General features: G+C 41.7%; 1 protein-coding gene across 1 annotated transcript; it reads right to left on the minus strand.

Moving 5' to 3' along the window:
• Positions 1-641: 641 nt before the first annotated feature.
• Positions 642-18,988, minus strand: MAGT1 (magnesium transporter 1). Its single transcript, XM_072124737.1, has 10 exons — positions 18,856-18,988; positions 13,493-13,662; positions 12,525-12,642; positions 12,078-12,218; positions 11,840-11,980; positions 11,456-11,545; positions 9,841-9,904; positions 8,997-9,071; positions 5,803-5,893; positions 642-3,690 (listed from the first exon to the last, which is right to left on the minus strand). Exons 1-10 carry the CDS (start codon positions 18,940-18,942, stop codon positions 3,675-3,677), a joined length of 993 nt encoding a protein of 330 aa, XP_071980838.1. The 5' UTR covers positions 18,943-18,988; the 3' UTR covers positions 642-3,674.
• Positions 18,989-23,220: the final 4,232 nt, after the last annotated feature.

The raw sequence follows: 23,220 nt of genomic DNA on the forward strand, positions 1-23,220 counted from the left end.
GAACTAACTTGTATCTTTTTGAGGATCATTCATACACACCACACTGGTTTATTTTGATATTATCACACATGCGTGAAAAACGCACCATACAAGTCTATGGAGATGCATCAAAAACGCATTGCACTCTGAGACACTTGCAAGTGCAATGCGTTTTTCACGCATCAATTGCCACAGAAAAGATAGAGCTCAGTCCTGAGTCTATTTCACGCGCATTTTCTATGCGTGAAAAACGCATTGAAATTGCACTGAAATTGCATTGAAAACGCGCGTGAAAAACTGAGACACTGAACAAACTGAGTGAAAACTGATTGCACTCTGATGCAAAATGTGCGTTTTTCACTGACCAAACCCTGATCGCACCCTGATCAGACTCTGATGTGATCTGCAACGCAAGTGTGGAAGGGGCCTTTCCGAAACACCCGCTGCCCTGGAGGAGAGAGAGTAAGAGAAGACTGTCCTTTAGTCAACTAAGAGAAGGGTCTTCCTGTCCCCAAATATGTCAAGCGTCATCCTCCAGGAGGGCAGTCATGGGGGATACAGTGAAGCAGACCGCAATCTTGGGCAGCCTCATAAGCTCTTTTCACAGATGTCACTAATGTGCTTTTAGATTGAGGTAGAGTTAACAAAAACATACTACAATCTAATTTAAAGAGGTTTTATTGAAAACTGTAAATAAATCATTAACATATCAATAAAACATTTCCCAGATATTCTAGTTAAGGCTTGTTGTCAAATGTGCATGCATGAATATAGTTCATTTCCAGAGACTCCTTGAGACTTTTCATCTGACACATAAAAGGGGTTGTTACTGTAAATTACGGTAGTAACTAAACCCTGAACAATTTCATTAAAAGGTTTCCTTTCTAGCAATTTTACGCTTGTGCATCAATGACTACAGAATAAGTATTCAAGTAATACAACATCAGATTAGAAAAGAGCAAGGTTCATCTGGAATATCAAACACCAAGGTATACTGAAAGATTAATCTCTGCTGAGCGTGTAACATTGACAGCTCACCCATATTGTGCACCTTAAATGGATTCTTCAGATGTTGCAGGAAATCTAGAGTGTCAATAGTGTGTAAAAGTAACAGGCACTATGCCTAACCTAGAGGCCATGTACATCTTCTAGGGCAATAATAAAATTAGGATGTAAAATCGGTTTTAATTAAAAATCTAAAATTTTGGATGGTACATTGACACATTCACTGTCGGCTCATTTGTTCTTTTTTGCAGAGAAATTGTTCTGAAAAGCAGTTGGACATTTCAGAGTTTCTTACATTAAATTAATAGTTATAAAGACTTGCTTGAAGATGTGTTCTGATTGGGCCACAAAATTATATTAAATCAGCGTTTAACCAATTATAACACAAGATTTAAAAAAGGAGATATAAGGATGCTTCTCCGATTCTCTGGATGAAGGCACTGGAGCGATCCAACACAAACATTAGCAAACTGCAACTTCCAAAGAACCTTTAGACTAAAAGCCTCTCCAGCAACTTGGGCTTAAGAAAACAAAAATCTACAAATGAACGAAACAATGAAATGCAATAACAATTCTTCAAGGCAGTGTCACAGTACTGTGCATCTCATTAACTTGCTGTACATACATAATTATACACCTTATAGAGGTGGTAAGGGGTCACACACCAGTAAAACAAAGCACCAGGGTAGTAATTCTTTTATTTTCTACTTCCCCAGGTCTTCTTAATAACCCTTTAAGTCCTAACTGGGCATGCACATCAGGCACTCACTTAGGAGATTGTTTCTGGTTCTACATATGTAATATTCAAGTATATTTAAGACAATGACAATAAATCAGCTGACTGTAATGACCACAGCTCACTGTAATAATGACCTATCAGGTACAAAATACTGTGATCTTCTTTATACTGTTACATGGGTGCCGGATGTTATACCCAACTTCAGTGCAGCTGGTCTGATGAAAGACACAGCCCTGTACTGAATACGTAACCATTATCCATCCACAGGACCACATATTAAAAAAACATGTACAATCACATAAAGGATTTTATTTCAGATGACATATTTGGTAGGTACATTGCAACAGGCGACTCATAGTGGTGTCGTATGTAGCCATATATTTCCTCAAGGTGAAAATCAGAGTAACCTCCATACCAAAATACTTTTTCCTTCTGCATCTACACAATTTAAAGGAAATCCATCACTTGGTTGACAGCATTTTAAACCAAATCAATACCGTAAGATTGCTGTAGACATGCTGAAGCAGGATCTTATCTTGTGTAAGCATAAAACGCAGTGATTGAATCAAAAAGAGACTTCAAAAAATCATGCTAATGAGGCTCGGTTACCCAGAATGCATTAGATAAGCCTGTGACGTCACCGAGCTCTTGGGAACACTCACACACTCAGCATCAGTAGTGGCTTTGCTGACACAAAGCAGCCAGCCAGCCGCATGTACGAGGATTCCCAAAAGAGTTCGGTGACATTACAGGTTATCTAATGCATGCTTGAAACGTGCATAATAAGGTTTATAGGAGAGTGGTACCCGACCTGTGAGCTTCATTTGCATAATTGTAAAGGCATATTTTTGACAAAACCACTCTGTTTTATGCCTACACAAAAGGAGATCCGGTCTCAGCAAGTTTACAGCAATCTTAAGGTATGTCTTGCAAGATGTAGAGTGGTTTAAATAATCTGAGCTGCTAGATGGTGCAACCATCTGGTATATGTCATGTTAGGTCAATAGCAAACAAATTACTCTCCCCGGGGTTGGGCGAGGTGTTTGACGCTTGAAATGTGCGATAGAAACTTATGTTTTGTAAGTATATACAATAAAAATTCTTCCTTTACCCTGGAAGCCTGCACTATTTCTCCATACATTTCACAACATAGGACCTGCAGTATACCACAAGCACGGAGGTGACACGAGGACCGCAATTGGATCCAGTGGAAGGGAATGGAGAGAAAAGCAGTAAACCTGGGAGATCTTCCATTTTTAACCTGCGGACAGGTGGTGAGACCACTCATTGAGACTGAATAGCTATTTTTAAGGAGTCGAGCACAGACATATACTGACTGAAATTATTCTCCCCAACTGTACATTTCTTGGCATAATACAGGGCTCGCGTGACTATGTTTTTCAAGCTTTAATCCATGGCTTGTGCTTTTTAAGTTAATCTATTAAAACATGAACTGCTAAAAACAAAACAAAAAAAAAAAACCAAAAAACAAACACACATGTATATATATTTTTAAAAATAGCCCTCCTCTTATCAACCACAAAAGTAAAAGATCAATTTTGAAAAACATCACCAAAAAACAAGCTATCAAAAGTTAGTTTTATTATGATGGCAAAGTTAGGTAATCCCATAGTGTTGGGCTTGTGGGGTGAAGATGATAGGATTTTGTTACATTTTACACTCTCCAGTTGTGAGAGTTTGGGGAATTTTCTGTACTTCGGAGGGGTAGGGATAGTCAAAGTTTCACTGCATATGACTAAGGCACTGCATCAGGTCTTTGGTTTACTTTTACCACCAAAGGGAACAAACAATCTCATTGACATGTTCTTCTGCAGGTTGTGTCTTAGATGTACAATCCATTGTGCAGAATCCTCATCAGCGGGCGTTTCTAGAAGTAGCATGAACGGTTCCTATGTCTCTTACCAATGTCTTCACTCTGATGGAACTTAATCTATGACATCAGAAAGCTAAACAGAAAAAAAAAAGAAGAGATTGTATTAGAAGTGCCCACAACATACAAGTAGCTACAACACAGCCCCTTTCATGTAATAGGGTTCACATATGACAACGATTATCCTGAAGTGATGGCCGTATCAGTCATTTATTGTAATACAAGATAGACCACATAAAACAGAATCCTGCCCCCCTTTGTGTAGTCTGTACAGGATAATGAAAGAATAACACACTATTTCAGGATATGCGGAAAGCATTCTCTACCACCATGATGTGAAGCACTAGATCAAGATTCCAGACCACAGTAAATGTCCGTTTCAGTTGAGCAATGCATTCATGTCAAAAACTCTGCCTCCAGGAAGCCTCAAAGATAGTCACCTGGTGACAGTGGAGGCTTCAATTCTTCATAGGATTTCATAGTGTATGAAAAAAAAAAAAAAAAAAAAAAGTAGTCTCGCCACCTTCTGATGCCAATAACTTTTTCATACTTTGTGTTTATGAAGCTGCGCAAGACGACATTTTTTGTGAGATAAGCTTATGTTTTCATTGCTACCATTTACAGGTTGGTACGATATTTTGATCACTTTTTACATTTTCGAAAATGGCTTAAAAGTGGCTTTTTGGACATTTGGGCACCATTTTCCTTTATGGGGTTCACCGCAGGGAAGAACCATTTTAATATTTTGATCAGGCATTTTAGGACAAGAGCAAGTCAAAAAAAAAAAAAAAAAAAAGTGTGATTGGCACTCACCAGCTCTGTTAAAAATAATTCAGCTTTATTCATTCAAGATGAGACAATACAAAGTGCAAGGATAAGGTGCAAAAACGAATATCAATCTTGCGCGTTTCAGACACTAAGGTCCTTAATCATAGATATCCCTGAATGTTTGAGAGCAATCTAATATGCTGGGCAGACTGTAAGTGGAAATTTCTACACAGGTGCCGGGCAATTAGTGCATCCCAATACTATCGTATTCAGGGTTCCACAAGAGATACAATAGACATACATACAGAAAAACAAAAAAAAAATGTGAAAATACGCGAGTATGTACAAACGGGTTTATATAAAAACGTATCAATAGTTTAAAATCAAATAATTTCTAACATTAAGACCTTCAGGGTAAATTCTGTCTCTCATCCACTATCCTTCTCGGTTTAGCAGCTTTCTTCTTAGATTACATCCCCTTTTGTTAGGCTTAACCCTTTCAATGCTGCTGAAAGAAAAACTAGCAAGGTCTCCATGGTGTTGGATGGAAAAATGTCTGGCGGCATTGGAAGGGTTTCTGGCATCTGGTTTAGCCCCATTAAGATGTTCCCAGATTCTCTCTTTGAGACTGCGACTAGTACAACCTACATAATCCACATTGCATGCATTTACGGTAAATTACATTGCGAGTATGTTTACAACAGTTTATAAAATTCCAACATCACGGGGAGCGATGATAAAAAAAACAAGACTATTTTGACAGCTGACGACGGCGATCAAAAGGTTAACAACTAACGGTGGGCGTTTGCGGCAATATGCAGCAAACACGTGTGTATGTTGGGGCCTCTTCATAGATCCTTAACAGCTTCATGCCGTAATAGTACGGCATGGTGCAATAAAGTTGTAACTGTAGTACAAATAATTTCAGGGGAGGTAGATTACATCTTAGCATGTCCTGCTGGCATGCAACTTAAAATGTTACATTTCTTTGCCAAACCATGTAAAATGGCTTTTTGGTGGAGTGGTAAATTGTCCAGAGAACTGTCTGGTTGCAATAGGAAACAAAGACATTTGCGCTGTAAGAAAGCCTTTATGAATAAGGCCAGATAAGATTTATCCTGTACAAACCACAAAAGGTATATGGGGTCTCTTATATGGTCCACCATGTACATCTTTCTGGAAGAGTGATACAAGGGACGTGACTAGCCACCAATAGGCTCCGATGATCAAAGACAAGATTAACTCACCCCCACCTATTACATACAGCAGAATAGTTACAAGTACCGTGCTGGATATAAAGCAGCCCTGCCACTATCATCTACACAGAAATTGTAAAAAGATTTTTAATTGTGTTCCTCAACCAAACACAGAAAAAAGGTTAAAAATAAATCAAAGGTTAAAATGTAATGTAATTACTTACCTGTATGGGTATCCATGGTATTTGGATCGGAAGACAGAAAGCAGCCAGCTGAAGAACACTACCACCAGTCCCAAGCCTGCCACACACATTACTATCAAAGGAAGAAAAAAAATGTTGTAGCAAATATATTGCATAATACAGTTTACATTACTCACAGCAGCAAATACATAAAATATGACTGGGCATATTATCTAATTATCTAATGTTGTGACAATATGATTTGTTGAACATAATTACTCAGTGACATCCGCCAGTTACTAAAATGCCACCCTAGCTAAAGTGACATCATTGCACTTCCCGTTTAGATTTTTGCCAGCAATAACTTCAACTATGTGTAAAAGTTGTGTCAAGTGAATAGATCCTCACCAAACACTGGGTGCTGCTATAACCTCTGCTTTACTAGTATACGGCTAGTAAAGCACTAGTGTGAGGAGGCAGAATCTTATCCTTTACTTGCACAACAGTAAAAGCCAAGGCAGTCTTTGTATAAAAGTAATTTGTTCAAGAAAAAAAACAAAAAAAACATTCTAATCTCCCAGAATTATAAGCATTATTTATCCCCAGAGAGATGCAGACTGACGCATGCTTCCTTTGCCAACTCAACTATAAAACCATAGTTATAAGTAACTATAATGCAATGCTGAGTATTTGTATTTCCCTTTAATGCCTACTCTACCCTGATCCAACTTGGCAAGGAGGCCCTTCAGTTACCAAGGACAAATGCCAACATCTTGGCTACCAACATATGTCCTATCCAGAGGACCAGACCTAGAAACAAAGTATTAATGCTACTCTAAATCTGAGAATGTCGGCAGGATCTCAATTATGGCAATTTGACAATGTTACACTGTCTACTTTAATAAAATATACAGTTTAGGTGGGATTAGTAGGATTCTTTATGCATTAATTCTGTGTGGATTTGTGAATAAAAACAAACAAATGTTTCCCTTTCTACCAGGCAAGCAAAATGTCATTTCAGAAGGTTTACAAGTGTAACTGTAAAGTTATTTGACAAAAAAATAGTTTTATCACAGCTGCAGAGAGCCTCTGGCTTCTCCCTATCCTGAGATATCTATAAAACACTTTACTTTTCCTGTAGTGGGCTGGACTTCCTGGTTGTGACATCAGCTATGGGCAGTGATGCCAGAGCAGTGAGGGCATTCACATGAGCATGCATAAACCCAGCCAATCAGAGATCTAGCGCAGAGCAAGGGAGGGAAGGCAGAGCATTGCATCTCATCATCCTAGCAAGAAATGATCATACAGTAATCTACTATATCACAAAGATATATTAATACATGTCCGCCTACACTTTAAAACAGGGGTCCCCAAACTACGGGCCGTGGGCCACATGCGGCCTGTGGACCGTTTCTATCCACCCCCCTGTCGATTGGCGCGCTGGCCGCCCGGCCTTCAACAGTCGGGCAGGGGCCTCCGTCCAATCACTGTATTGTGCTCGATGTGGCCAGAAACGTCTGCTCAAGCACTATTACTGGAACAATGTGGCCAGTAGATAAAGCCGACATAATCACGCGGCCGTGCACCCCTTTCTGTCTGGCCGCGATGAAGATAGAAGATGCGCTGCGGGAGAGTGGAGGAGAGTACAAGGTTTTTTTAAAAAAACCGGCAGGAAAAAGAATGCGGCGGCCGGGAGCCCAATATATGACATAATTAATTATGGGGGGGCCTCTGCTCTAAAACATATAAACTTGTTACTGTGCAGAGCAGAGATCGCATTAACCCCTCCGCAAGCATCATAGATGCTTCAAAATACAGTATTACTCTTTGAAAAGCCCCCCATGCGTCTAAACACGCACTGACTTTTCCCTGTGACTGGGGACACTAAGGAGCTGCAGCAGCCGTTCTGCTATGTCCAGCGTCCTGACAGCTCGGCCCCCACACAGATACTATTCTTTACAGTGAAACTGCGAATGGTTCATTAAATCAGTTATGGAGGAGCTGTGGAGTTATTGTGGGGGAGCAGGTGACCTGTTCTGTGTATGAGCCCGAGGCTCCGAGCAGTGCAGCAGCGGCACACAGCCCCTCCCTGACCTGATGCTGTTTCTCTATAGCCGGGTCACAGTGGGCGGAGCTACCGGAAGCCACGCCCACTCTCCAATGCGGTGACTGTGTGATAGTTGTGGCAGATATGAAAGGCTGGAGCTGTACCAGAAGACAAGATGACAACATATCAACCAGGGACCTGGGGTCTGACACTGATGTAATCACATCAGTGTAACACCCGCAGCAGCCTGATGCCCAGGCAGGGTTATAGATGGAGGTGCATATATCATGGATACAATGTGCAAAAACAGCCTTACATTTTAGGTGATAGTGGCTTCCTACTTTCAGTCAGTTTCTGAGACCATATATTTTTGGTGGATATGGCCACTCCTGGCCAATCGCAGTCACAGCTAGTTGAAAGGAGCTTCAATTTGCTGCATTGTTTGGCTGTTTGGGTCCGGGACTCGTGGTAGAACCAGAAAGCGGACATTGTGACCGCTCATTCTAGTGGCCAGCGTTGTCCACAATCAGGTCTGCATGACCAGCATCACCACCTATGCATGGTCTGGAGGGGGGTGCTGTGGCGTCAGCCATAGTCCGGAAAAGGGGGTGGGGGGATTCAGCCATAGTCTGGTCTGTAGGTTGAAATATTTTAAGGAGACAAAAGAAAAGAGCTTATGCCCCATTATTTAATGCATGATGTGAAATTTATATCATTGTCTCAATTGGTTATTTAAGCACACAAAACACTGGCTGCAATCATGTTCATGCATAAATGAATGATTACTGATAAGGTCATACTCCTCCTCGCCTTAAAATACTCCTCAAAAATGGTGAGAGGGGTATTATTACTCCTCCGGAAAAATGTTAGTGCGACCTCTGGTGCAGAGAGATCTGTTCCATTCATTAGAACTGATGGCGAGCCTGAGCTCTGTCATTATGCATTCAAACTTTCATACATACACATTTATACTACTCCTGGTATGTAATTGGATGACCTGAAGCATGTCAATCACATGTCAGCTAATGAGTGTAAATTAGAGAATTGTTTATTTTAGCTTAGTGTAGAGTTTGCTTAGGCAAAAGTTGTACTTTAAGCATTTTAACCTACGCTGTAATGTACCCTAGCAAATGTTCTTCCTGGTAGATAAGCAATGGGACAAATAAAGCCTACTCATTTTTGTACTTACTCTTTCGTTTTCCTACATCCATTTCAGAAGTTGCAGCTTCATGTAGGAGGACCATTCCTAAGGTGACTCCGCCATCTTAAAAGTCAGATGTAAGGGATAGAACAACATACTCATATCTTAACAGTCTTATGCATTGTTTGGGGCTGTTTGGTATGCCTGCTCTAATTCTACTGGCATAGACATTCTGGATGCAGAACAAAAATATAGAAAACAAATGACATCTTAGCCCCCCCCTCTCCCCCCAACTCATATATACATGTAAGGAAATCAGGTTTCCATTATATTAAAGGAAACCTACCATTTAGAATGGCAGGGGTAAGCTGTAAGTACTCAGGGTGAGCTGGTGCCGGTACTTACTTTCGTTAGTGTTATAAACCGCGGTATCGCGGTTTTAACACTTTTTAAACTTTAGAGCAGGAGAGGCTTCGGAGCTGCGTGCGCACGATCGTGCGCGCGCCTACATAGGAAATAGCGGAAGCCCCTTCTGCTCTAAAGTTTAAAAAGTGTTAAAACCGCGATACTGCGGTTTATAACACTAACGAAAGTAAGTACCGGCACCAGCTCACCCTGAGCTGGTGCTCAGTACTTACACCGACCATTCTAAATGGTAGGTTTCCTTTAAGTACTTAAGCTCAGAAGTTTCTGTCTTTGGATAGGAGACCATTTTCCTTTACTGAAGGACAGTGTTGAGAAGAGGTTTGAATGGAACTGGCACTTGAGCACAAGCGCTGCCACTTTTGTTACTGTGCTTGGGTGATAAATCTCAATAATGGTCTAACCCCTTCAAAAATGACAATTTCATAACCAAAACAAAAAAAACCTGTAAAATCCAACAAAAGGATACTAAACAAAAGAACGATATGAGTTTCAGCCACAAATTGAGCTTGGCTGCTTCCATGTATATAGTTCTAAAGGAAAAAGGGAGAGAAAAATGAATCCTGTTATATATGAAGATAGAGGCAGGCATATATAAAGATAAGGAGCAGCAGTTGTCTATTAACAATATATTCAGTTCTGCTCAATAGATTTTTCTCAATATATAAACAGACAAAACACTGCACATGATGGACATAAATCATATATGTTATACAATAGCAATGTATTGTATGGGAAAAATACTTTGCAACTATGGAATGACAACTCTCTTAATGCTGCGGTTCTTGGTGTGAAAATCCACCTTTGCAATGTTATGCTCCATCCACCTTCTGCAGGAAAATTGTGGCATAAATTGCATCAGAAACCAGCCTTTTCTGATGCTCACAGAATATCTGCCATACAGATTTCCTTACGTTTTGAAAAATATCTAACTAAGAGTAGGCAGTGTCAGCGCGACCACAGCATTTAAAATGCCTTCCGCGAGTCTTTTCCCCACGACCGCGCCATCTTTGGGGGGCGCCGATAGTTTCCCTGGCAGCCCTGAGGTCCGATCATGACCCCAGGGCTGCCTCCTGGCAGTGCCTGTAAGATGGCTTCTATGACAGATAGATTTTTCCCAACATTAGGGTTTTATTTGGCAAAATTCGTAAAACGTTAAAAAAAAAAAAAAAAATTACGGTATGCCCATAATCAATAATAAAGACAATAAGATTATTAGGCTAGACGGTGAACACCCAAAAAAAAATAAAAAAATAAAAAATCAAGTACGGAATTGATGCTTTTCTACTCCTGTACTCAAAAAAAAAAAAAAAAAAAAAAAAAAAAAAGTTCATGAATTTTCATTAATAGGGGATACCAACCCTAAAATGGTAACACTGGAAACCGCATCTCAACCCGCAAAAAAATTCTGTCACATGGCTCCAATAACAAATAAGCTAACATTTTATAGCCTACAAAGGGAGCCAATGAAAAAAAACTAAAATCCTGGCAGCAGTAGGACGCTCCTTCCCTTCTGCGCCTCGCTGTGCGCACCCATGAAACAAGTAATGGCCACCTGTGGGGGGTCTCTGTACTCAGGAGAAATTGAATAAGAAATTTTAAGATGGGCTTCTCTTTATATCTTTTGGAATTGTGTAAATTTGAGGGCTAAATGAACATAGAACCAACACAATTTGACCATTCTAAATTTCACCTCCATTTTCATTTAATTACTATGAAGATCTCCAGGGGTTAACATTCTTCTTAAAAGCTGTTTCTAATAGTTTGAAGGATGCAGATTTTAAAATGGGTTGATTATATATATTTTTGTAATGCTAAATAGTTAAAATTTCATTGAAAACAGTATTTATCCCCAAAATAGTCAATTCTGAAAATACGGAAAATCGTGTGACCTAAAAAAAAAAAAAAAAAAAAAATCGCTGAATCGCTTTGATAAGTAACAGTGTTCAAAAGTTATAACCATAAAAAGCAGAACACAAAAAAATGGGGCTGGGCCTTAAGTTACAAAATGGCAGGGTCCTTAAGGAGTTAAAGAGCTGAAAACATACACAATGTCCCACAAACAGGACAAACAAAGATCATACCACTTGACCAGTGTGTGGGTTCTTGTGAGCATATGGTGGTCCACGGATATGATTCCACATCTGTCCAGATGTCATTGCCAATACAAAGCACTGCAACAGGACAGAAGAAAAATGAGACTGTCAGAAGTTGTATATATATTGTAATGCTTAAAGGGATATGTGGTTTAGTAAACCAGTTTTTAAGGTGATATTTGGGTGCAAGGGATTCAACAGTCTAACTGGACAGCATTAACATTCGCACCAAATGTTTGTGTAATAAGCACTCTAAAGCGTAGATGTTTCTAGTCTGCTTTAAGGGGTCCTATCCACAAGATAGGTAAAATAAGATAACATTTCCCAAAGGCTTTGGTTTATTAAAAAATAAATACAATTTTTTTTTTTTACCAAGGCAGCCAGTGACCATCCGGTCTTGTTGCACAGGAAATCAAGATTACTTCTTCTCAAATACACTAATCCTCCAATCACAGCCAAGAGCAAGCCAAGCATTAATGGGCCAGCGTAGTTTGGAGGCCTCATGATACGTATCTGTAAAGACATTGTAATAAACATGATCCACATATGTTTAATAACCCTTGCTTTATAAAGCACCTAATAAACAGTAGTAATTTCTCTAAATCCTTACATTGACATCTGTCCTATCTGCAATCCAACGGGCAAGTTGTTCTGCAGCAAAACCTCGCACTTGTAGCTCATATGTGTCTCCTCTCTTGGGCTTCCCCTTAGCAGGAAAGTGGATGAAGGTCGGTGCTGAATTCATATTAAGCTGGAAGGAAAGGAAATGGTGATAACCTGGTGCATGATGGTTATGTTAAATACATGATAGAACCAACAATGTTTTAATTGCATCCAGGAGCAGTTATGTCTGCAGTTTGGAAGTATAAGCTCATCCATGCACATTTATGGCATATGTTGAAAACACAAGTCTGATCAAAATAACCCCATTAATATATACATGTACACAGAATGATTGGCATTCCTGGGCGCACTACATCTATCAAGAGGAGTAACTTGATGCATACCCCATTATATTTCTCAACTAACCAAAAAAGGGGCAAGTTTAATACTTTACCATTTGGAAGACATCTGATCCTTCATCAAAATCCACCATAGCAAAGAAAATCCTATTGGTAAATGCATTTGAGTAACGCCACGAGTTTGCCAGGATCTGGTACTCCTCATCAGCTTGCCTAGATAGGAAATACAGTGTGACACTTTTACAGCTTTCTGTATATTGTAAAACATAATGTAAAAACTGTATCAGAGTAGAGTTTATATTCATTTTTAACAAGTATAGACGTAACCTGGGGACTGCCTGTATAGGGGTCATAAAGGGTTAATCCAGCCACATGTTTTCCCCTACCCACTGGATAGTGGATATCTTGCTGATCTCAGTGGTGGGATATAATGACAGTGCTAACAATATACTGTGAAGGTTTCCACAAATTTGCACATTACAATTCTGTTACTATTGATTTGATTGTGATCTAAACCTTGACAAACTAGAGCAATGGTGGCGACCCTGTGGCACGGGTGCCACTCGGAGCACTCCTTGTGGGCACCCAGGCCTTCACCCCAGCACAAAGTTTCCAGACAGAACTCAAAACCTCCTCCTGCCGTCCCTGGCCACCCAGGATGTCCTGTGATCAGTGCCGTTTTAAAGCTACATGCTGCCTGGGACTACAGGAGGAGCAAGGATGTACAGACAAGGCTGCATTATTGGAGCTCCTGCTCTGGGCCCCGCAGTTCTTCCTGTTTAGGGGACCCTGGAAGGAAGCTACAATGATGATCTGAATTTCTCCTCTTTCTTTCTATTGTATTGGTGTCCTCAGGACCCAGGTAGGACCCAGGTAGGAACACGTTACATTGCCATGTTGGCACTTTGCATTTAAATAACTGGGTTTGGTTGTAATTTGGACACTCGGTCTCTAAAAGGTTCGCCATCACTTTACTAGAGTCATGAAGAAGTTTCATTCTATGATGACTCAAAAGAGAAAGTATACTGCCCAGGGTAAAGAAGACATTTTCCAATTTTCTTACTTGCAGACAACGCATTGCCTATGTGACTGCAGTGCTGTGAACATGACAATAACAGAATAGTTTCTTGGTGGAGCCTTGATCAGCCGTCGAAACTTATCTCCATTCATGCGGATTACAGGTCTCTTGCTGGCCCAGTCCATTAGCTGACCCACCTTCTCCGATAATAACATCTGCATAGAGAGAACACACAGCAATGTTACTAGATGAGAAGTAGAATATCCAGGCTGGCTGCAAATGAATTAATGTTATAATAGCACTAAGTATTCATTGTAACTGAGGAATCCACACACCCAGTGATACATACGTGGTGAGAAGTGGTACGATAAGTGTCAGGAGGACTGTACATATTGGGGGGAGATTCATCAACCTGTCGACGCCAGGAAATCTCCACCGGAAATGCTGTTTGCCACATTTACTGAGGTTTTAGACCATTTCTGGAGAGTTTTCCAACAAGGGGAGCCACTATTGGGAAAGGGGTTGAGGTCTAAGACAGGCGCCAGAAAATTACTTTTAGACCAGTTATTATTTGGTCTAGTTTAAAGGACACCTACCACCAGATTTAGCGGTGGTAGAGGGTCACCAAAGTAATGCTCGTTACCTAAGGGGTTAAGGGCCAGCGTTTCTCCGATCCTTATGCAGGTCGGCTAAACCGAATAAAGTATCATAGTTTATATGGTTGAAAAAAAGATACATGTTCAACCAAGAAAGGAAAGGGATTGGATGAGGATTGGATTTAGGGGAAACAATTCTATATAGCATAACAATCCATGTTATTTAGGTGTAAAAAGGCATCTAGACCCTTCTTGAAGCTCTCCGCTGTCCCTGCTGTGACCAACGCCTGAGGCAGGCTATTCCACAGATTGATAGTTCTCATAGTAAAAAAGACCTGTCGCCTCTGGTGATTAAACCTTGTTTTCTCCAGATGGAGACAGTGCCCCCTCATCTTTTTGATTTGATTTAATCTGGAACATCTTTACACCATACTTTTTGTATGTACCATTCATATATTTATATAAATTAAATGAATCATGTCTCTGCGTAGTCATCTCTTTTCCAGACTAAATAAATGTACTGTATATATTCGTGTACAAGCCAAGTTTTTCAGCACATTTTTCCGTCCCCTCGGCTTATACAGGAGTCGTCACAACGAGTTAAAAAATACTTTAAAAATAATAAACTTATATACTCACCCTCCGGTGGCCCCGATCTACAGCGCTGTACAGAAGACGGACATGGAAGCCAGAAGAGGACCCGCGTGGACATCGGGGGAGCAGCGCTGCAGATCGGGGCCACCGGAGGGTGAATATATAAGTTTATTATTTTTTTTAATGCTGGGCTGGGCTGTATACTACTGGGGGCAGGCTGGGCAGCGCTGTATACTACTGGGGGCAGGCTGGGCAGCGCTGTATACTACTGGGGGCAGGCTGGGCAGCGCTGTATACTACTGGGGGCAGGCTGGGCAGCGCTGTATACTACTGGGGGTAGGCTGGGCAGCGCTGTATACTACTGGGAGCAGGCTGTATACTATAGGGGGCTGGCTAGCTATATACTGGGGGGCGGGGGTCTGTGACCAATCCATTTCCCACCCTCTGCTTATACTCGAGTCAATAGATTTTCCCAGTTTTTGGTGGTAAAATTAGGGGTCTCGGCTTATACTCGGGTCGGCTTATACTCGAGTATATATGGTAGTTTTAATCTTTCCTTATAACCGAGACCCTCCATACCCTTTATTTTTGTGGCTCTTCGTTGAACGCTCTCCAGCTCCAGGACATCCTTTTTATGGACCAGAGCCCAGAACGGCATATTCCAGGTGAGGCCGAACCAATGCTGTGTACAGTGGTACTATTACATCCCTATCCCGAGAGTCCATACCACTTTTGTTACATGACGAGATCCTACTGGCTTTAGAGGCAGCCGATTGACATTGCATGCGGTTATTTAATTTATGATCTACTAGTACCCCCAGGTCCTTCTCAACAAGGGACTCTCCCAGATTTACTCCCCCAAGGACATATTTTGCCTTTGGATTATTAGCCCCCAGGTGCATAACTTTACATTTATCCACATTGAACCTCATTTGCCAAGTTGATGACCAAACACTCAGTTTGTCCAAGTCACCCTGCAGCCTATGAACATGCTCCATAGAATGTATTACACTACACAGCTTGGTGTTATATGTAAAAATAGACAGTGCTATTAATTCCTACCTCTATATCAGTGGTGGCGAACCTATGGCATGGGTGCCAGAGGTGGCACTCAGAGCCCTTTCTGTGGGCACCCAGGCCTTCACCCCAACACAGAGTTTGCCAGATAGTACTTAAATTGTCATGTTGGCACTTTGCGACATACAAGTGGGTATTTGTTGTAGCTTGGGCACTCTGTCTCCAAAAGGTTTGCCATCACTGCTCTATATCATTTATAAATATATTAAATAATACTGGGCCAAGCACAGAACCCTGGGTTATAAAACTGTTGACCATTCCGCGTAGGAATCATTGACCACATCTCTCTGGATACGATCCTTCAGCCAGTTTTCAATCCAATTTCAAATAAAACCTGCCAAACCACAAGACATTATTTTACCCATCAGGCGTCTATGAGGGACAGTGTCAAATGCCTTTGTAAAATCCAAGAACACAATATCCACAGCAGCTTCTCTAGGTATCTGCTCACCTCTTCATAGAAGCAGATCAGGTTAGCCTGACAACTTCTAGTAAACCCATGCTAGCTGTCACTTATAATACTATTTGATGTCACATACTGCAGTATACAGTATTTTACTAACCCTTCCAATATTTTCCCCACAATGGCAGTTAAGCTTACAGGCCTGGAATTGCCTTTGTAATTGCCTAGCGAAGTTCTAGAGTACTTTATAAAACATGCAAATGAGCCAGAGGTGCTCAGGCCTCTGGTAGCCAAGCGCCTGCTGGCTCCGTCCAATGATAAAATATGCATGCCCCCATCATCATCACTATTATTATTACTGCCAGCTGCAAGTGTTGCAGATAGCCAGTGCATCACCCGGCTGATAGCAAATCTCGTGCGTGAGCACTACACTTTGCGCAGCCGGCCCGAGACCAGTGCAGCTGCGCAAGGTTTAGTGCTCACACGAGATTTGCAGACAACCGGGTCTTTTAGAAAGTTTAATGTATGAATTAACTAGACAAAAGGCTGGGATGGAATCCTTGTGAGATGCTCCAACATTTAGTGGTGACAAAATTAGTTACAGAGACCCAACAATCCTGGAACAAAGCCTTACTGAAGTGGGACCAGACATACCCTTAGAAGGAACCTATCACCAGGGGCTAGTTTTTAGTCTCCCCCCATGCCCCTGGAGCTAATGCTTAGAACATTCCCAAACTGTACACAACCACAAGCAAAGTGGAGTGCATGTGCAGTTTGATGTGGAGATTGGGCCGACGGCTTCACGAGCAGAAAGATGCTGACCACACAGGCGAGGGAATTGCCTGCCGTGGTCGAAGAATGGGAGACAGGGGCAGGCACAAAAGGAGTACTTAGTTGTGCCCTAAAGGGTAGAGAATTGAGGGGGATGAGGGAGATGGTCTAATGATATTTACACAATAAAGAGCATCTTTTACCGCTTACTTTACAATTTTACTCAGTTTTATTTCCATTTTAGCGGGGACTCTCAAAGAAGACATGTCAGGATTTTTCTAGTGCTGTGTGCTGCCAACGTGGTTAGATTATCAGGGTACTAGTATCTGACACAAAGAAAAAGAGACAGATCAGAGATGAGAGAGATGATGAGATCCATGAGATGCATATTACACATGATATTCTCAACTCTACTATTACAGGCATAACATCTCTGCTAGATCTCACCCATAACACATACTGTCAGATCTGCTGTGCCCCCCCCCCCTGGATAAAGATCTTATCTGTATGTAGCTTGTATGTATGTAGTGAGGCACATGAATCATAGTTTGCGCCTGCCACTTTTTCAGGTTACCTGAAGTTGGCCTACTTAAAGGGGTATTCCCATCTGGGCATTTACATTTAATAAAATTCATGTGCCATATGTAAACATTTCTTCAATTGGATGTTATTAAAAAAAATGTTCCTGTGTGAAGATAATTTCTCATAAATGTAGTTATTCTGTCCCTTAGAAACGAGATACTTTCCTCGGATACGACCACGTCATACTCTGGCAGCGGTGGCCAGACTTGCGCTATAGAGTCCTGCCGGACCACCAGGATTCAGCGATCATTACCACAGGACGGCTGTGCGACATGTAGTAACTCCCGGACATTATATATACAATAACCTTTTGTTTCTTTATGCACTCAATCTATCAGACGTGGCCGTATCCGAGGAAGTTATCTTGTTTCTAAGGGACAACATGGTTACATTTATGAGAAATTATCTTCACACAGGAACATTTTTTTTAATAACATCCAATTGAAGAAATGTTTATATATGGCAGATTAATGAAACTGAATGTAAGTGCCAAGATGAGAATACCCCTTTAATCAATGCAATGTATCTTAAGTTTGTCCCCTTTGTGATACATGTGAGGAGTTGCCTGTCTCACTTTTGCAACATTTTGTGGTGTGCGTCTTTTTAGTCCCAAATAGAAGTTTACCAAACAAAAGTCTGGGTCTAGCATACTCTTTTGAGACTTATTAGACGCAAGAACAGGACAATTCCAAGCCCAAAAGTCTCACAAGTTAAACATCTGGGCTACAAAGATAAATCCGACATAATACATTAAATCCTTGAGGCAGCTAAGTTTGGTACACTGCTTGATTCTGCACCTAAAAATTCTGAAACTGCAAAGAGTTGCACAAAAAAAAGAATAAGAAGCAATAGGAGTGATACCTGCTCCATGCATTGGTGAAGTGGACGGCAAGTGGTAATTAGCTGCAACAGCGTAAGCAAACAATGGTAATGAGGACATGGGTATCGCAGCTGGAGACTACTGCTGATCCACCAGGTAAGTAATAAATGCCACTTTTAATCACATTCTGATTTTTTCATTTCAATCAATCAATTTAAGGGGGGGGTCGCCCGATGACAGTGACAAGGATTATGGGCTAGTTGTGTGGTTTGACCAATCATAGCAAGAGAAGATACCAGGCCCTGTCTGAATGGAGTATTGGTGCAAGGCTGCTCCTATTGGTCTTATGGCAGTGCACTATCCCAAAGCGATGGATGGAGCCCCACGATCCCAACTATAGCGATGAATGGAGCCCCATGATAATGGTGAGCAGACAGACCCCTCTGATCTCTCCTGCAGAATGCACTGCTCAGACTAATGGCCGCAGCTTCTTCCAGGACACATTCTGCTGCCCGTACCAGGAGGCCGCTAATATCAAAGTGCCAGCCGGCTCTGTGCCACCCACCTCCTTCTTCTTCTGGCCGTCAGATAGCCCCCCGCACAGCGCCAGCAGCACCAGGCCGGCCAGCATTACTTTCACCGCCGCCGCCATCTCCCCGGCTAAACTTTCCTCCGACCAGGAAGAGCAGAAGGAGGCGTCACTAAGACCACAGACTATGGGGGAGGGATCTTCTAGTGGCGGCTCCTGATTGGAAGGGACCGTGAGGCGCAGCAAATCGCCGATCGGCAAGCTGTTACACTCTTATTTGTCAGCAGGAAAGTGGGAGGGGTCAGGCTGACAGTTTCATTCATGGGCAACGAAGCTCTCCGCATAGTCGCTTAGTCGGTAAAAGATGAGCTAAGAGACGCGGTTTTCATGCGTCTTTAAGAAATCTACAGGGGTTTCTAATTAGATTCTTATGGCTATAGGACTAAACAGCAAATTAAAGGAAGTTCATTAATAAAAATGAACTATAAATAACAGAAAAATAATATTTTCACACACAACATTCTGCAACCTGGGGCTACTCTCCCACCAACGTGTCCTGTTCTTGGGTTGCTTTTGAGGTTCTGTGTCATCTTTGTGTAATCCATTTCTGAGCCGTTTGTTATTCATATGTCAACCACTTTTAATGATCTGCAAAAAAAAAAGCTGGCAAATCATGTCAATAGTGCAATGATGGGCAACCTTTTGAGCTTGGTGTGTCAAAATTCACCAAAAAAACGAGCATAACTCGGGTATTGTGTCACCTTTAGAAAAAAAAACTAATTTTGTAATGACATGTCCAGCAGCGGCCTCCCCTTATTAATAACATGTCCAGCAGAGGCCTCCCCTTATTAATAACATGTCCAGCAGCGGCCTCCCCTTATTAATAACATGTCCAGCAGCGGCCACCCCTTATTAATAACATGTCCAGCAGCGGCCTCCCCTTATTAATAACATGTCCAGCAGCGGCCTCCCCTTATTAATAACATGTCCAGCAGGGGCCTCCCCTTATTAATAACATGTCCAGCAGCGGCCTTCCTTCCCTAATAAAATACCCCAGCGGCCTCCATTTATTATTAAAATGAACCTAGCGGCCTTCATTCCCTAATAAAATGCCCCTAGCGGCCTTCCTTCCCTAATAAAATGCCCCAGCGGCCTCCCTTTACTACTAAAATACCCCTAGCAGCCTCCCTTTACTACTAAAATACCCCTAGCAGCCTCCCTTTACTACTAAAATACCCCTGGCGGCCTCCCTTTACTACTAAAATAGCCCTGGCGGCCTCCCTTTACTACTAAAATACCCCTAGCGCCCTCCTTTTACTACTAAAATACCCCTAGCGGCCTCCCTTTACTACAAAAAATACCCCTAGTGGCCTCCCTTTAAATATAATATTATAATAAACTTACATACTTACCCAGTGATGTCTTCTTCCCTGTAGCTTTACTGCAGGTCTGATGATAATGGCGGCTCGGCTCCTCCAGGTTGCACCGCGAGCCTCGGGTCATGTGACTGAAGTGACCTGACGTCAGGTCGCCTCAGTCACGTGACGAGCAGCGCGCATTGCAGCCTGGAGGAGCCGGAGGAGTTGCAGAAGGTGGGCGGACCAACGCGGCGTCGGACAGTTAAGCAGGGGGCAGGAACACAGGGACGGGGGCGGGACATTAACACAGGGGCAGAAACACAGGGACGGGACATTAACACAGGGGCAGCACATTACACAGGGACAGCATATTACACAGGGACAGCATATTACACAGGGACAGCATATTACACAGGGAGGGGGGGCAGACCGCGGGCGCTGGGCGGCCGCGTGTCACCAAAAATGGCTACGCGTGTCAGTGCTGACACGCGTGTCATAGGTTCGCCATCACTGCACTAGTGGGTCCCCACCCCTAGAAGGATCACATGATGTTTCTGCAGCCTACACACAAAATGAAAAAAAAAACAAAAAAAACAGATAGCGCCACCCATTTTTTTTTTTTACAATGGCATACAGAATCATTTATTTAGATCCAGTAAATAAGACCCAAGCCTTCGAGGGTACCACCCAACATATTTTATACTGAGAAGTACCTTCACCCATGGAATCCTCATACATCTGTTCCTGCTCTCAATACACAAATGTACAAAAGAGCTATTTCAGGACCTCTGAAGGTCCTCCAAAGGTCCTGAAACCGCCAATTTAAAGCAGGCAAAGGGATGCATCCTCCATTTCCACAAGAAGCTTGATTCTAGTACCCTATGTATTAGTGAATTCCAGACATATAGGGCCTATAATATTCATACAGCCCAGTGTCCTGTTTAACTGTACCCATTTAGGTGCAGTAGAGATGTAAAAACCAAGAAAAATGACTGATGTTCACTCTGAATGAAGTCATCAAGAGGGCTGCATGACTAGCAGCTGTCTCCTACGTCTACATTTCCAACTGTACTAGAAGAAGGGCTTCGCAGCCAAAACGCGTTTACTTGTTTGGATAATAAAGCTTCCTTCCTCATCCACTGAGTGATATTTAGCAGCGCCGTACCAGCAAATTTTCTTGGTTTTCACCACATCTCTACTGCATCCATCTGATGCCTACAGCGGCTAGCTGAAGGACCGCTACTACTTTCTCCATGTACACGCTATATTTGTGCTTTGTAAGAGCTTGCTAAAGTGAGCGTGTTTCTTAGGGCAGTATTACACCTCTCGTTTGTCTCCCTGATTTCCTTAGTACTAAATGTACCCATACACATTAAAATGTTTTTTATCGATCTGTGTAGAGTCTGGAGAAGCACTACTCTGACAGAGCACACCATTATGTTTTTGGTGCACCTTTAACGACCCATTACGTAATAGCACGTCACGGGTCGTCTGCGGGAGCATGGAGCCCTCTCCATAGCCGGTAAGTATTTGCTGACAGCGGCTTCAAAAAGATGGCGACGCATGGGCGCCGCCATCTTGTTGGAGATCGTTGCTCCCCATGACGTCATTGGGGAGTGGCGATCAGTTGCCATGACAGCCTCGGGTCTTCCGAAGACGGCTGTCTGGATTTAACCCATTCATTACTATGTGCTAATTGCACATTTCCCAATCTATCAAAATATAATAACGTTTTTGCATTTAACCCTGTAACGGGACAATAGCGCCCGAATTTGAAAATGACACTTTTTTTGCCATTTTGAAAAATATTAAAAATTCTATAAAAAGTGATCAGAAGGTCGTACAGCCCTAAAAATTATATCAATGAAAACATCATCAAAAGTCGCAAAAATTGACACCACCCACAGCTCCGTACACCGAAGTATTGAAAAAGTTATTAGCGCCAGAAGATGGCAAAATCTAAAAAATTATTTTGTACAGGAGGTCTTAATTTTTTTAAAAGTATGAAAACATTATAAAACCTATACAAATTTGGTATCCTCGTGATCGCACCAACTTGAAGAATAAAGTAGGGCGCCCCAAAAGTCATTTGGGGCGCATAATGAAAGCCGTAAAATCCAAGCCAACAATAAAAAGGGGTTTTTTTCACCAATTTCTTTGCATTCAGAATTTTTTTCCAGCTTGCTTCCTAGTACACGGCATAAATACAGTCACTAGGAAGTACAATTTGTTATGCAGAAAACAAGGCGTCACAGAGCTCTTTACGTGTAAAAAAATAAAAAAGTTAAAGATTTTTGATTGTGGGGAGTGAAATGGAAATTAAGGGTTAAAATGGGCCATGCGACAAACTTCTAAAACTGTTGCCCAGAGATGCAAAAAGTCAGTGAAATGCCAAACATCTGAATGTCCCAGTGTTTTTTTTAGGCCAGGCTCACATAGATTTTTGGACCTAGTTTTGAGTTGGACAACCACATTACAGAGAACATGTCATAGCACCTTATGGATTGGTAGTTTAGTGTTTCATACCACCTTGTAACATCTATTAACCCCTTAATGACCAGGCCATTTTTTTTCTTTTGGATTTCCATTTTCCACCTTCAAAAATCTATAAAGAGCTGTGTCATAGTGCCGGTATTTAATATTCCATCCTGCATACTGGGAATCAGGAAAAATTCCAAATGCAGTGAAAATGGTGAAAAAATGCATTTGCAACATTTCCTTATGGGCTTGGATTTTACGGCTTTCACTGTGTGCCCCAAATGACACGTATACTTCATTCTTTTGGTCGGTGCAATTACAGGTTTACCAAATTTGTATAGGTTTAGAATGTTTTCATACATTTGCAAAAATAATTTAAAAAATTACAAAAGGAGCTGCAAAGCTTGATGTGTTCAGAACGTAATAGCATTATGAATGAAGAAAGAAAAAAGCGGGACTCGCCGAAAACTTCTGAAAATGGTCTGAGCTCTCTCCATAAACACCCGCCTGTTCCTGCCACAGTCTGTGCTAGCATCAAACGTAGCAATTAACCTGTTAAGTGCCG

Source organism: Engystomops pustulosus, chromosome 9 (genome assembly GCF_040894005.1).
Source record: "Engystomops pustulosus chromosome 9, aEngPut4.maternal, whole genome shotgun sequence".
Lineage (NCBI taxonomy): Eukaryota > Metazoa > Chordata > Amphibia > Anura > Leptodactylidae > Engystomops > Engystomops pustulosus.

Excerpts from the sequence above, each read along its gene's own strand:
- MAGT1 (XM_072124737.1), bottom strand. The coding sequence starts at position 18,942 with ATGGCGGCGGCGGTGAAAGTAATGCTGGCCGGCCTGGTGCTGCTGGCG. Across the intron at positions 9,905-11,455 it reads ACCCACACACTGGTCAAGTG|AACTATATACATGGAAGCAG; the intron begins GTATGATCTTTG and ends TTTTTCCTTTAG. Across the intron at positions 9,072-9,840 it reads TCATATCGTTCTTTTGTTTA|ATGGCGGAGTCACCTTAGGA; the intron begins GTATCCTTTTGT and ends CTGACTTTTAAG.